The 15,946-nt window shown below is 42.9% G+C and overlaps 1 protein-coding gene across 11 annotated transcripts in view; it reads left to right on the top strand.

The window, feature by feature from the left end:
• The window catches only part of RBMS3 (RNA binding motif single stranded interacting protein 3), a 1,098,743-nt gene that overhangs the window by 998,361 nt on the left and 84,436 nt on the right, over positions 1 to 15,946 (top strand). For all 11 annotated transcript variants that reach the window (XM_074984403.1, XM_074984401.1, XM_074984402.1 and 8 more), the window contains one exon: positions 14,048 to 14,144. In XM_074984403.1, the coding sequence (XP_074840504.1) occupies positions 14,048 to 14,144 (97 nt within the window). The remainder of the gene's footprint in view (positions 1 to 14,047; positions 14,145 to 15,946) is intronic.

Here is a 15,946-nt window from a genome sequence, read left to right as displayed (position 1 = left end):
AAGATCTCAGCAAACTGAGTGATTGGGCAGCAAAATGGCAAATGAAATTTAATGTGGGTAAGTGTAAGGTAATGCATGTTGGAAAAAATAACCCAAATTACACGTACTACATGATGGGGTCAAATTTAGCTACGACAGATAAGGAAAGGGATCTTGGAGTTATAGTGGATAGTTCTCTGAAGACATCCACGCAGTGTGCAGCGGCAGTTAGTAAGGCAAATAGGATGTTAGGAATTATTAAAAAAGGGATCGATAATAAGACAAAAGATATCATACTTCCCCTATATAAAACTATGGTACGCCCACATCTCGAGTACTGCGTGCAGATGTGGTCTCCTCACCTCAAAAAAGATATATTGGCATTAGAAAAGGTTCAGAAAAGGGCGACTAAGATGATTAGGGGCTTGGAAAGGGTCCCATATGGGGAGAGGCTAGAGAGACTGGGACTTTTCAGTTTGGAAAAGAGGCGATTGAGGGGCGATATGATAGAGGTATATAAAATCATGAATGGTGTGGAGAAAGTGAATATAGAAAAATTATTTACCTTTTCCCATAATACAAGAACCAGGGGACACCAAATGAAATTGATGGGTAGTAGGTTCAAAACTAATAAAAGGAAATTTTTCTTCACACAGCGCACAGTCAACCTGTGGAACTCCTTGCCCGAGGAGGCTGTGAAGGCCAGGACTCTATTAGGGTTTAAAAAAGAGCTTGATAAATTTTTGCAGGTCAGGTCCATAAATGGCTATTAGCCAGGGATAAAGTATGGTGCCCTAGCCTTCATAACAAGGGCAGGAGATGGATGGCAGGAGATAAATCACTTGTCTTCTGTTCTCCTTCTCTGGGGCACCTGGCATTGGCCACCGTCGGCAGATGGGATGCTGGGCTTGATGGACCTTTGGGTCTGACCCAGTATGGCCATTCTTATGTTCTTATGTTCTTATGATGGCAGACAGATGATTCCATCCCCATTTGGAGTGAGCCCCTGACCACCACTGTGTATCTCCTCCTCTTGGGAGTGGTGGCTGTGGATCTCCCACTACTGAGACAATGCATCACATACCTTCTGGTCAGTGAGGTTTCTATCTGATCCCTTCCCTCAGACAAGTCTTCCAACCTATTCTCTGCTGTAGTACCTGTGCAGGGAGCCTGAAAAGAGCTTCTTACCTTTATCCGCATGGTGGGTACAGGACTTCTCTCTTTCGTCTGGAGGTCTCATGCTCCAGATTTCTTCCCCAGTCTGCACTGCCCTCTCTGATTCTTCAGCATGCTGTGCCTGTGGCATCAAACACTGTCTTCTATCCAGAGAGTCTTCATTTTCTCTGATACAATGCAGTGTCAATACTTAGAGCTTTAGTCCTTTCTTCTTCTCTTTCAATATAGAGACCAGCTTGTACTTCATATGTGTGAAGTTGCTTCTGTTTTCTAAGAGAAATATAAACATGGAACATCCTTTGTAGGTTACGACAGCTGATTGCTCACTCTCCATATTGTCTTCCTTTAAGAGTCCCTTCAGATGTTGTATTAACAGCTTCCAGAATCCTGAAAGGAAAAAAGAAAACCTCAGTGGGAACTAATGCCCCCTCAGCAAACTCCCAGGCAAATTCCCTCTGTTCACTGCTCGCTCAGTTAGCAACACTTTTCAGCTTCACCCTGCATTACAAATTGCATCCCTCTGGGGTATATTTTCATTTTGGGGATAAAGATGATAAGGCAAATTAAAAAAGCATAACTTATCCAAAACCCTCAGGAAAGACTTGTCAGAACCCTGATTTGCACTTAGGCATTCCTGGTCCTAGTCTTGCATGGAAATCTCTTTCCTTCTTAAACAAATCCCTTTCTTTCCTGCAGTGTTCCACATGGTTCTATGCACTTTTCAGCTGGTTGCACACTGTTGGACATGTTTGAAATAAAATCATCAAAGTTCATAGTTCACCAGTGTGTCAACACATTTGGAATTTATTTAAAATAATTCCCATGTATCAGTGACATGAACATACTGGGAATTCTAATTTCAGTGACACAGAGTGACTAACATCCTTTTATGTTTAATTGTATGATGATTTGTAAAATTCAGTCACATTATAGTGAGAGCTGTGTGACAGACTACTGGCCAGAGAGTCTGAGACAGAGGTCTGTCACAGCAGCCCCACTGAAAACAGGTAGTGGGAGCTGACTGAGCAAGCCCAGGCCTGAGGGCTGGCAGCTGTGAGAGCCCTCAGCAGATGGTTATATTAGGCAGCTGGTAGTGAGAGGAAAGGGAGTGCATGAATAGTGTAGCCATGGAGTGGAATGCTCTGCTGCCCTGTAGATGAAGTGTTTGGCCGTAGAGGTGAGCAGCACCAGAGTGGTGTGAAAGTGGGGAGAAGCTAGCTTGGGTATTCAGTGGGGTTACTGTGACCAGAAGGTGTATCACAGGAGGTGGTGGGACTTGTTATACATCATAAAAGCACTGGTGCCTGCAGCTGCAGTGGTCTCCACCTTGTTTGTGGACAGAACAGGGGCTTGTGACCTAGATACCTGAGAGTCCCTGTCACAGTTATTTCAAATCCACACCTTATTTGTGTTACAGAGTACCCAATACCATCCAGCCATTTGGATTTTTCTCTTTCTTGCAGATTATGTTGTGCTGGGAGTGGCGGGGGAAGGTTTTCTGCAATGCACTGTCCTACGGAGAATTCCAATTTTGCAGTTTTTAAAATGATTTTTATTTGAAAAATATAAAGTAAATAACAGCAGACAGCTGCTTTATTGTACAGTAACAACTGATTCCGGATCTCAACCTTTCTTTTTTTCTAGAGGGTCGTAAGATTTTCAGTTTGATCAAAACAAAAAGTCTCACTCAAAATGCTCACATGCAGGCCTGCTGGCAAGGGGCAGGGAGAAAGGGGCAACTGCCCCAGGGCCCAGCAATTCAAAAGGACTTGGGGCACCTGTCACCATTACTGCTGCAGTAACAGCAGCAGTGATTGGAATCTTGTGCCTTTTAAATGGCAGCTAGAGCCCCAAATGTCACGCTTCAAGGGGTGCTGACGGGTTGGCAGGGGGAAGCTAGCCCCAGCCCTGTACCCTTCACCTGTGGCTCTGCCCCTTCTGCCTAAGACCCCTCTCGTTCCAAGAAGGCAGGATTGGTCCCCCCACCCAACCTTGCCCAGTCCCCCTTCTCACATAGCAATGTTCTGATTAAGTGAAGTGTCATCAGGAGAACTTATTAATATGTAGAAAACCACAATTTCCCTCACTCCCACCCCCCCCCCCAAGTGAATAACATAGCATAGTCTGCATTCCATCTTTGGATACTAAACACAAAATTAAATAAGTGGTCTCTGCTTCTACCTTAATAACATCATTATGCCTTGATTCAATTATTTTTGTGGCCCCTCCCACATTCATCTTTTAATCTCTATACATGTTAGGGACACAATTCTGTATTAGTTTTCACGAGGACTTTTGTATCTGATGATATGTGTTTTGCCATGCTGTTCTCATGTGTAAATGCAAAAAAAGCATAGCAGATGGGATTTGTGTCTGGTTAAGTGCGGGAGCATTTTGATGTTTGGCTGGTAAAGCGAACACATGTTCATTATGATCTGATATGGTGGACTATATCACACAGGGATATATGAGGGAAATCAAAAATGCAAATGAGGTGCAGATTCACGTAGCTGACACCTCATTTGCATATCCTTCTTTCAAAACCCATCTTTGAATGAAACCTTCTTCCCATGAAAAAAGAGAAGAAGAGTTCTTTTGAAGATAGGGTTTACTTTCGAAAGAGCCGCATCTACGCTGCTTTTCTTCTTTTGAAAGAAGCTTTTTTGAAATAATATGCAAATGAGGTGCCAGATATGTAAATCTGCACCTCAGTTGCATTTTCAGTTTCCCTCATTTGCATGCTTCATTCAAAAGAGGAATGCAAGTGTAGACACAGCCACGCTGTATGTTAGCACAGTTATTCAGGTAGCTCGTGTTCTTATTGTAAATTTTTTTAGTAATAATGATAGATAAGCCACTAAAGTCTGAGCATCAAGTTGAGAATATACCCTAGTACTAGCAAAAGCAGGGCATTATACAGGGGGTTTGTAGTAATGTGGGCAGGAATATCCATGTGACAGGGGTTCACAGTTTTTGGCACTCTGCGGAAAGCTGGTCAAATACAGCTGACTTCATGAGAGATGTGGCCTATTAACTCCACCGGGCTTACCACAGAGGTGGCATAGCTTTCAAAGGAGAGGCAACAGGAGCGTGCAGACAGAGGAGGGAAAGCCTAGGCACAGCAAAGGTCATGGAGGAAGAGTAGGATGAGATTTGAATTTCCAATCAAACTAGCCCCTAAGAAGGTTGACTGTACCTGTTAGCAAGACGTAGCATTCTGCATAAAGCTACTGAAGTGCTGCTGATTCATTCTGGCAGATGCAGTTTACTAATTCCACACAGGCAATAGCAAGGTGAACAGAAACTAGAAACTATCTAGAGAGGTGGCAAGGCAGAGATGGCCCTGGAAAGCTCATAGAGGAGCTGGACTGTGTATGGTATTGCTTTTAAGGTATTAACGGAGCCAAGCCTTAGGGAAAGAAGTGACTAACTCTGGGGCTGTGTGTTTTGCTGATGTCACAAATGAGATGCAGTCCAGTTACCATATGGTACCAGGAAATCAATTACGCTGTGATTGTATATTTTCTTTGAAAGTTCATATCAGAAGTAAGATGTTTTCATTACAAAAAAATTAGTTTCCCCCACAAAGAAATGGATTGTTCTCTTTTGAGACTATCAAGTTATGGGGCTTGATTCTCCATTCCATTATACTTTTTTTATGCAGATGGATGCCATTAAAATCAATGGAGTTACACCGGCATAAAACTGGTGTGTAATGGAGTGGAGAATCAGGCCCTTAGTGTACCATAGCAATGCAATATGAACATCTAAAGTACCAGTAACAGCACACTGTGGTGTTCTGTTCCTCTCTCAATCTCTTGCTCTGCATTTTCTCTTATAATCAGTCGTTCTTAGATTACATTCATAAAGGCACTGGATTTTATTACTGGGAGCATTAGGTAGTGCTACCTTATCAGTTTTAAAATTCATTGTATTACTATTACCTGTGTAATGCCCTTCTACAATAGAATATAAGTCTTCTATTTGCATTGTAAACATAGTCATGTAAAATGTTGCTGAGGTTTTATTTCTGTTTTGAGTGTAATGTTACATATATTGTACCAATGTAATTCTGATAGCTCTCAGAATATAATATGGATTTGCATGGCAATGGGCTTGATACTTAGATGGTTGGTTTCTGTCTCTGACAGCTGACTCTGTGTCTTATTACAATGGAAAATTCACTGATGATAATGCTCAGTGATACCCTTACAGTATGGTAGCCCCATGATGCTGTTCATGAATCTGACCTTTTCAGTAGTGCCTATGGACATGAGACATGAGCAAAAGGCATGTATTTCTGTGCAAATAAGGTCTTACCATAGTGCACATTCTATTTAGAAGGCTGCACACTCTCACAGGACAGTAACCATATTGATATTTTTCACAGTTACATACACAGAACCTAAGAACATCCATACTGGGTGAGATCAGAGGTCCATTTAGCCCAGTATGCTGTCTTCTGACAGTGGACAAAGCCAGGTGTCCCAAAGGGAATGAAAAGAAGAGGGGATCATGAAGTGATCCGTCTCCTGTCATCCATTCCTACCTTCTCACAAACAGTGGTGACGGACACTATCCCTACCCATTGTGGCAAAAAAACACTGATGGACCTATCATTTGTGAATTTATGTACTCTCTTTTGAGCCCTGTTGTACTCTTGGCTTTCACAACATTCTCTGGCACGGAGACCCACAGGATGATTGTATGGGTTTGTCTACACTACTAGCTTCCTTCAAAGGAAGGATGGTAGCTAGGGTATTGGGAGTTTACTAATGAAGTACTGACATGAATAGGCAGCACTTCATTAAGCAAATCACACACCCCTTCCCCCGGCAACTTGGAAGTTGTAAACTTCGAAGTACCAGCACACGTCTAGCTGTGGCTCACCCGCCAGTACTTCAAAGTGCAGGGGCAACTTTGAAGTCCCTTTTCTCCTCAAAATTTTGTGGAGTAAAGGGACTTCAAAGTTGCCCCAGCACTTCAAAGAACCGGCGGGAGAGCCACGGCTAGACGTGTGCTGGTACTTCGAAGTTTAAAACTTCCAAGTTACCGGGGTGGGGGGCGGGGATTTGCTGCCTATGCACGGCAGCACTTCATTAGTAAACTCCCAACACCCTAATTGTCCTCCTTCCTTTGAAGGAAGGTGGTAGTGTAGACAAGCCCTATGTTGCGTGAAGAAGAGCTTCCTTTTTGTGTTTTAAACCTACTAGCTATTAATTTCATTTGGTAAGCCCTAGCTCTTGTGTTATGGGAAGGAGTAAATAACTCTTCTTTATGCACTTTCTCCACACCAGTCATGATATTATAGATCTCGATTAAAATACTCCTTAGTTGTCTCTCTCAAGTGGAAGAATCACATTCTTATTAATCTCTTCTCATATGACAGCCATTCCATACCGCTAATCATTGTCATTGCTCTTTTCTGAACTTTTTCCAATGGCAATCTATCTTTTATGAGATGGGGCAACCATATCTGCATGCTGTATCCAACATGTAGGTGTACCATGGATTTATATAGAGGCAGTAAGACATTCTCTGTCTTATTCTCTGCCCACTTTTTAATGATTCTCATAGGAAGAGTCAGATACCCAAGTGTAACTTGCTTTTTTGAGGTAGGAGTGGGATACATGAGTAATTAGGCAACAAATACTTCCCTTGGAGTACTGCCTATAGTATGTGTCATATATATGGAACTCCTTCTTGTGAACATGGTTTTATTAAGGAGATATATTACTCTCTATGTAAACTTTTTTCCTGTGGCAATGGGAGCTGTGCAAATGGATCCCAGAAAAGACTTTTTTGGGTAACAAGGTGCATGCATGATTGTGTTTTCTCTAAGCACATGTTAACCAATGGCCAGGTAATGAGTGGTCTGTGCCTTATCACATCTGAGTCTTTAACTGCTAGGACAGACTGTCCCTTTGCAGCGGGCAGCCAGAGTGGCTGACAGATGCCCCAGAAATCCACCCGAGTCTTTAGCTGCTAGGACAGGCAGTCCCTTTGCAGCGGGCAGCCAGTGTGTGCCTGCCCAAATGTTGGTGCAGAGAGCTTATTTCACCCGAGTCTTTAACTGCTAGGACAGACTGTCCCTTCGCAGTGGGCAGCCAGGGAGGCTGATGGGTGCCCCAGGAGTCTATCCCATGGAGGAGACATGACTCAGCGCTCAGCTTTTACTGCACCTTACCACTGACCAGGCTGATATAGCCAAACGGCTAAGGTTCTTTGTGTTCGACTGAGTTACAGTAGCTGGAAGGACTCAGGCTGAAAGCTTAAATGGTTACCATTTATTAAAAGCAGAAACAAGAATCTTAATGGTTACAAGGTTATTGCTCTATATTCTTAACTACTAGTAGGATGATACATATGACATGCCAATTAGATTACAAGTGAAAAGTTACCCATTTGAGGACCAGATGCCTCAGCCTAAAGAGCTCTTACTATTAAATGTGCACAAAAGTACATTTCAGGTATAAATCTCACCCCTGCGTCCTTTGACTCCGGCGTAGCCAATGTTGTTCACTGAATCCCTCAGGAAGAACAATGCAAGGAGAGCGTCCCCTGGGTCCTCGGGAGGCAAAGACCTTACCCGACCAGCAGGTATAGGTAATTGGAGCTCAGTTAGAGTGGTCTGCCTGACCCTGCTTTATGCCCCTTGGGTCATGCACACTCTTCCTTATCTAAAGGTACCAATTGTGCTGGTTCGTCTTTGTGACGCCAGTTCTTACGAGGCAGTTGCAATTTAATTTACACTTGTAAGGTAGAGATAACCAAATCATTAGAACAGGACATTCTTTCGTAGGGATGTGAGGTTCCTCTTCTGGGACGATTGTGTGGGTGTATCAATTAGCAATACCAGCCAAAGGCAATTTAAGGCCCTGTGGTCATCGGCTGGCTTGTTAGCCCTCTTGTCTGTACTCTTCAGTCCAGGGTCATGCTGACACAGCACATCTGTGTTTTGTTGCTTCAGAAGACTGGGCTTGAGATAAGCGCATCTGTGCTTTCAAACATTCTAAGACTGTGCTGTTTCTTTGTGCTTTGTGCTCAGAGGCACCTAAAAGGGGCAAGATGGAGTATATCAGGGGGATTCTGTCTGGCTACAGCACATAAAACCCACAAGCAAAAGATACCTTTTTTGAGCTGTAAAGGACGAAAATGCAGCCTCCACTTGCAGGTGCAGTTTGTGTCTCCAAAATTTATGCCTGCATTGTTGCACTTGCTTTTGAATTGAGGGTATGTGCACCTACAGCAACCTGACTGCAGGTGGAAGTGCAGGAGTTCTGATTTGCCCCTGCAAGTAATCTGTGTGTGCAAAAATATGGGTGCAAATTGCACAGGCGAAAAGAGAGGCTGTGCCTCAATCTTTGAGAATCCAGTCCTGAACACATAGGTTAGTTACCTCCAAACCTACTGTGCTTTTGAATACCAGTGGATTTGGGAACTAAATACAGTGGTGAGTCTAGAGGGGCCAAAAAAGCACATGTTGTTTTCACAGTCTGCCAGTCCCCCAACCCCCCACAGTATACACACTGGCATCTAAGATTCTGGGATTCCATTACATGCGTATATTCAGGCTCACACTCACCAACATGTAACTTTCACTTCCCACCTCTTTTGATTAAGTCTAAAGGAGTTTGCGGTGTCACCAAAACCAAGAGGTCACAGAGAGCAGCACAGCATGAAAAGCAGCTGCCAGGACAGCATACCTGCCAGGACAGCAGGTGCATCACAATAGGCTGTTCTTTAAATTGCACTCCTGCCCCTTCGCTCCTCTATGATACCTTTACACATCAGGGAATGTGTGTGAGGGAGGATGGACAGGATGTTTGTGAGGCAACAGGCTACTCACAGAACAAGGTGAGAGGTGTGTAAGGCAGCTTTAAGCTGCCTCCCAGTTTGGGACTGCTGTGATTTTAGTTGCTTTGGGGAACTGTCATTTCTACAGCACACCAGGACAACCCATCTTTTGGCATCAATACAGTTGAGGTATCACCATGGTCCATTATGCCCTTGTGACCTCTTGATCCTGGTTCTGCCCCCAGCACACTGTCTGTACCAAGATTTGCAGAAGGGGCTGCGGAAGACAACCTGCAGATGACTTGCTCAGTTTATTCACTGGGGGAATTCTTCCCCAAAAGGACGCAAAGCTTTATCTCCCCTTTCCACTGCAGCATATGGCCCAGTGTCATTAAAATTGCAGTATAACTGTAGGACAGTTTTTCCTATTTTTTTTCTGTGAACATTCTGTACTTTCTCTTCCAAGTTGGCTTAGTGTATTTCCTCTGGAATTGCTCAGAGTGCCCTGATAATTTGTTTTCTATGACACCTGTTTGCAAGCATCCCAGACCATGACAGATAAATGGTATTGGCAAAGGAGTTGAGAGGCATGTATTTTTTCACATAACCAGAATGTGTGTTCCAGAAGCTTACGAAATATTCACCTAGCTGCATCTCTAATCTGAAAATGAACTGGTTAGCTGTCTATCGAGTTATGGCCTCAAGCAAACATTTCCTTCAAGTTTGTAATATGTACTTGGACTTATTGAAAGCTTATTCCACAGACTCAGAATTAGGGGATCAAATAAGATGCTGTTTTTCTCCTCTCTTCCACCTGATAGCTCTTACCTTGAATAGCAGTATTTTAACTTCCCAGAGGTGAAATATCATTCCAAGTTTGACATATAGGATTAGAACAGTAAGAACACAAATGCATTGTTTTCTTGAAAGGGTTCCCCCTTTACACTATATCTTTACTTGTGTGGTGTATTTCTATTTCTATTTTGTAGTTCCCTGTGGAATTTTCTGTAAATTCTACCTAACAGCCTGGTACTGTTGTTTTCATTTATGGTCTGCAGCTTGCCTGGGTACATTTGCTAAAAAATAGCAGGGCCAAAATGAAGTCCGATTAGCTGTTGACTGGGAGAATGTCACTTGTGGTCAGCAGAGCATTCTAACAGGACTAGGGAAAAACATATGCATTGTGCTAATGGCACAGGTAAATATATTCGGAAAATCCATTTGTTTTAAATAACAGCATATGTTCGACCCCTGCTGAATATCAGTGTAACAGAAAATACATCCATATTCTCCTTCGTTATCTCATAAATAGGATACATGTAAAATATTATATAGAGATGTTTATAAAACAGCTACCTGGGCAGCACTGTCAGGCAGTACAGACATTCATAAAAATGGCAACTTATTGTTCTTGATTTTTTCCAGTGTTCAGCTTGCTGCCCTTGATATTTTAAAATCTTAATTGAATTACTGAAAACAGATTGTTTCTTTTCTTTTGTCCCCTTCTCTTTTTGGATATTTACTCCCAATGTTCAAAGAAGGGAGCCTGCTTTTCAGCCTACCTATTTCCTCTGATTCAGTGATTTATTTTACACCTCATCCAGAATCTGCAACATTAAATACACAGACTAGTATTAAACCCTGACTGTCACCATGATTGTTAAAAAGTGTCCTAATGTTTAAAAAAAAAGAGAGAGAATTTGTTGTTGTGTGGCTGTTTTGGAGGACTGCTGTTAATTTTTCTTTTTTAACCCCGGTTTGGTGGAGATGGCATAGGATGGGGGAGAATACTTTCTAACTAACATACCTGCGGAAAGCTTCTCTGCAAAAATCCTGTGCACCACTTGTATCCAGTGCATGTCTCAGGTGGTGGGTCTGCAGAAGAAATAAAACCAGTAACATAAATCAGAGGTTGAGATTTCAAAAGCTGTCGAGGGGACTTAGAGACACAAGCTGAGGGAGGTAATATATCTATTTTGGACCAACTTGTGCTGATGAGAAAGACAAGCTTTAGAAGCACACAGAGCCCTTCCTCAGGTCTCAAAGATACTCCGAGTATCCCAGCTAAATGTAAGGAAAAACAGATTGCTTAGCTAAGTAGGTTAAAGACAAAAACAACCACTCACGCGTGTGAATGCATCTCACAAAACCATCACTCAACAGTTGACCTATCAGTCCTCATCCTTAAAGAAGACCTGCACAACTCCTTCAAAAGACAAACTTGGGCATCAAAGATCATGCATGCCTGCTGATAGCAGAGGTTACAATGTAAAGGGCAGGGGTGGCACATAGGGGTCAGACAGATATAATAAGGGGTAGGGATAGGGTCCCAAGTGACCTAGACAAATTGGAGTATTGGGCCAAAAGACATTTGATGAGGTTCAACCAGGAGAAGTGCCGAGTCCTGCACTTGGGACAGAAGAATCCCAAGCATTGTTACAAGCTGGGGACCAACTGGCTAAGTAGCAGTGCAGCAGAAAAGGGCCTGAGGATTATAGTGGATGAGAGGCTGGATATGAGTCAATAGTGTTCCCATGTAGCCAAGAAGGCTAACGGCATATTGGGGTGCATTAGGAGAAACATTTCCAGCCGATCTAAGGAAGTTATTATTCCCGTCTACTTGGCACTGGTGAGGCCACATCTGGAATATTGCATCCAATTCTGCCCCTCCCCCGCAGTATAGAAAGGATGTGGACACATTGGAGCGGGGTCAGTGGAGGGCAACAAAAATGATTCAGGGACTGGAGCATATGACCTATGAGGAGAGACTGAGAGATTTGGGCTTATTTAGTTTGCAGAAGAGAAGACTGAGGGGCCTTTAATAGTGGCCTTCAGCTTCATAAAAGGGAGCTCTAAAGAGGATGGAGAGAGACTGTTCTCAGTGGTGACAGATAGCAGAACAAGGAGCAATGGTCTGAAGTTACAGAGGGAGAGGTGTAGGTTGGATATTAGGAAAACTGTTTCACCAGAAGAGTGGTAAAGTACTGGAATATGTAACCGAGACAGGTGGTGGAATCTCCATCCTTAGAGGTTTTTAAGTCCTGGCTTGACATAGTCCTGACTGTGATGATTTAGTTGGGGTTGATCCTGCTTTAGGCAGGGGGCTGGACTCGATGATCGCCTGAGGCCCCTTCCAGCCCTGGGATTCTATGATCCTGTGACATTGCCTCTGCGGGGAAATTTACAGCCCCATCTCCCTGAGCCAGGGCAGCCAGTTCTACCGGGATATGGGGCAAGGGGTTGAAGCCACAGTGAGCATGCGCCTTTGGGCCATATGGTTCTGGTCCCAGCCCGAAGGGATCCACAGAAGTACAGCATCTGCCTGGAACTCCAGGGCCCTCACAGACACTGCAGCAGAGGAGGCAAGGGGCACAGGTATTACCCCTAAATCAGGCTGAGCAGAGGGACCCAGCTTCCAGCACCTTCTCCAGTGACCCTGCACCTGGCTCTGGGTCCACCACATTCTCTCCCACAGAGTTATCTGCAAGGTGTGGGCAGGGCCTACATCCATCTCCCACTGTTTCTGCTCCCCATTCCAGCACGTTTCCTGCTGTCAGTCAGGCCTTGGCAGGAATTGAAGAGGACAGGATGATGCCACTTCTCATGCCACCTGAGGCTGGGTACTCAAGGTCACTGACTCTGCAGTATAAATGTTGTCTACAAGACAGCCCACCTGGGGAGGCAGTGGCTGCTCTGTCCCTTTGCTCCCCATTTGGGCCTAGTTACTAGGATTATGGGTAGAACAAGCCACAACCCATAATCCTCTGCACATTTTTGACTTGCTCCCCCACCATCAGACTGATCAGAGGAAGCCCTGCAAGGGCATCTCAGCTCTCAGAATTCTTGACCCCACGGCTATGTCTACACTACAGTGATCTTCCAAAAAAACTTCTTTCAGAAGAGTACATCCACACACAAAAAAGCAGATCAAAAGAGTGATCTGCTCTTTCAAAAGAGAGCATCCACGCAGCCCCTGCTCTTTTGAAAGAATGGGCCAGGGATTGAAAAATCATGAGCCATGAGGATTGCTCTTTTGGACCATCTCCACTTTTTTTTTTTTTTCGAAAAGAAGCTTTTGAAAGGAGGCACTCGTCCTGCAGCTTTTGAAAGAATGTTTTTTGTGTGTAGATGATCCTCTGGATATTTCCAAAGAACTTGCTAGTGTAGACATGGCCCATAGTCTCCACCAAACTCCTCTGGGAGCTTAAACTGGTAACTGTGCTACACACTAAAAATACATGTTGAATGAAGACACTGGTTTTATGGTTTATTACAGCAATCTGTTATCCTGTGACCCCCTCTTGTTTGTCTTATGACCGCAGAGGTGTTAATCAACCAGTTAATCAGTAATTAGTAGTTAACTGTGATAACTACTTTTGACCTTTCCCAGACCCAAAGAAGGGTTCTGTGTGGCTCAAAAGCGTGTCTGCTTCACTACCAAATGTTGGTCCAATAAAAGACATTGCACCCACTTTATCTCTTTAATATCTTGGGACCAATACAGCTAGAACTATACTACATACAGCTAGGGCATGTTAGACACAGACTGTTGATTAATTTTAATGGAAGATATGTATTTAATGCTCCTAGATGTACGTGAAAATTGTAACTAGAGTGTCCAGTAACTGCAGCTGTCCCATAATAAGCAATCTGAGGGCATATGCACAGAATACATTATCCTAAATGCAGAACTATTGAGCTCTGAGAGAAAATAGTTACACAAATATAAATCAGATCAGTATCACTGCCTCATGTGGTCTGAGAAGTTTTGCTAAACTAGATTGTACTCTGGAAAGTCAACCACTTTTGCTTTTCAAACAGCCACTTTCTGCATTTTTGTAGGAGAGTTTTCCAAAGGTCTCTGCTTTTCAGCTGTTTCTGTAAATGTGGATTAAAAATTACCTTGAGAGTGAAACTGGGGAGACAAAACCAGCAAAATTAATAGAACCACATCACCCTTCTTCTATTACCATTTTGGCGAGGGGGAAAGAGAGAGAAGGAATTATTTTTTGTTGCCCAGTGATGGCAGTGGCCAGTAAGTTGGAGTCTGGCTACCAAGAGCCTCAAGAATCTTCCTTTTGTTTTCTGTTTGCAGATTTTATTCCTCACCGTACAGTATTGCAACAAACCGCATGATTCCACAGACATCTATCACGCCATTCATTGCTGCTTCCCCTGTTTCTACATATCAGGTATGTCAGATTTGTATGCGTCTCTGTATGTACCCCCCACTTGATTATGGTTTGGATGTGTGGACAAAGGCAAAACATATACAGTAGAAAATTGTATGTGTGTCTGCACGCTTTACTCATGCTTTAAATCAAGGCTTTTTTAGCACCACTTTAGCACCACTTCAGTTCCGTTAGCATAGGGTATCCCATATTTCCTGGATTCTTAAGAAGGAAAAGCCACCATGGGTTTTTTTGTTTTTTTCTTCTTCAGTTTTATTCAAGTGCTTAGCTTTTGCTTCATTTCCAGTTGACACTGTCAAAGGTTTTCATGCTTAATGAGGTGTTTGGCCATTTATGACTTCTGTTCACTGACCAAATTTTGGAGAATGCAGCTTTTTAGTCATTTAATTTATGTTCATCATGTTTTGACCTTTTGCTTTCAGCTGTACTTATCCCAGTGACATCCATTAACACACATATTCCTTTTGACTAGCACCATGCAAAGCAAGGAATTGGGGGAACATAGTTTTCATAGACGTCTTCAGAGTCCCATCTATTTTGTATTTTGGAGTCTCTGTTCTCACCAGCTCCTCTCAGTCTGCTCAAAAATAATTTTACTGTCCAAGCCTCCATTTCCTATACTAAGTTTTTATCATGAAATCCTTGTTAAGGCTGAATGGCTTTTCTGAGTCAATGTCAAAATACAAGCACATAGGTTTATTTGCAAGCAAAATTTTTGGAGTGGAACACCTCACTAATAAATTTTTGGAGCACAGGCTTTCGCGGGCAAAGACCCACTATGAGGAAGTAGGTCTTTGCCAACGAATGATTATGCTCAGAAAATCTGTTAGTCTATAAGGTGCCACAGGACTTCTCATTATTTTTGTGAATACAGACTAACACAGCTGCCCCTCTGATACTTGTCATTATTGATCGAAAGAATAAAAGTACTGAGTTTTTTTCCCTGCCTTACGGTAAGGAACATATTTGTCAGGCCTTGAGTTGAAACGATGCATAAAATGTATCCCTTAAACTTACTGAGGTGAATTGTTTTGATTTTTGTCTGGACTTGTTTTCTTTAAATATTTACGAGTGAATTTACTGGTCATGAAAATGAGATACTTCTGGTATTTTCTTTAACCAAGTATAGTGCAAGTGTTGTGTGCTTGTCTCCATATGGGTCAGCTCCAACCTCCATCATCACTGCTCTTCCACTCCTGGAACCTAATTCAGAAAACGCCACCAGACTTCCAAAACTACATTCTGGGGTTTTATCGCCACTGCTGAGGTTTTTTTAATGTGGAGAAAAATATCTGCAGGGTACTCTCATTAGGTTGAGATACCAAAATTATTGTGGTTTCTAGAGGAAGGGAGGCTGAAAACCAGATCTCCAGAGGTAAAATTAATTAATATAATCATATGGAGAAACACCTGTGTCATAGAACTGGAAAGGACCTTGAGAAGTCATTGAGTCCAGCCCCCTGCCCTCATGACAGGACCTATCACCATCCCAATAGATTTTTTTTAAAACTTATTTGCCCCAGATCTCTAAATGGCTCCCTCAATGACTGAGCTCACAACCCAGGGTTTAGCAGGCCAATGCTCAAACTGCTGAGCTATGCTTAAGCTTCATGCTATGCCATTTCTCAAACAGATATTCTGTGACTGAGATAACATCCAAATGGAAACACAAAGGGTAAAAATTTACAATCTCTTTAAAAGCATAGGAACCACTTTTCCCAAGCTTTGAAGGAGCCTTTCAAAATTACTTCCTGTGTACATAAGTCACTTTTGAAACTAGAGCTTAAGCACTGTGGCACTAA

The sequence above is a fragment of the Carettochelys insculpta genome, chromosome 2 (assembly GCF_033958435.1).
Source record: "Carettochelys insculpta isolate YL-2023 chromosome 2, ASM3395843v1, whole genome shotgun sequence".
In the NCBI taxonomy this organism is placed as follows: domain Eukaryota; kingdom Metazoa; phylum Chordata; order Testudines; family Carettochelyidae; genus Carettochelys; species Carettochelys insculpta.
This window is presented reverse-complemented; position numbering and strand designations above follow the sequence as displayed.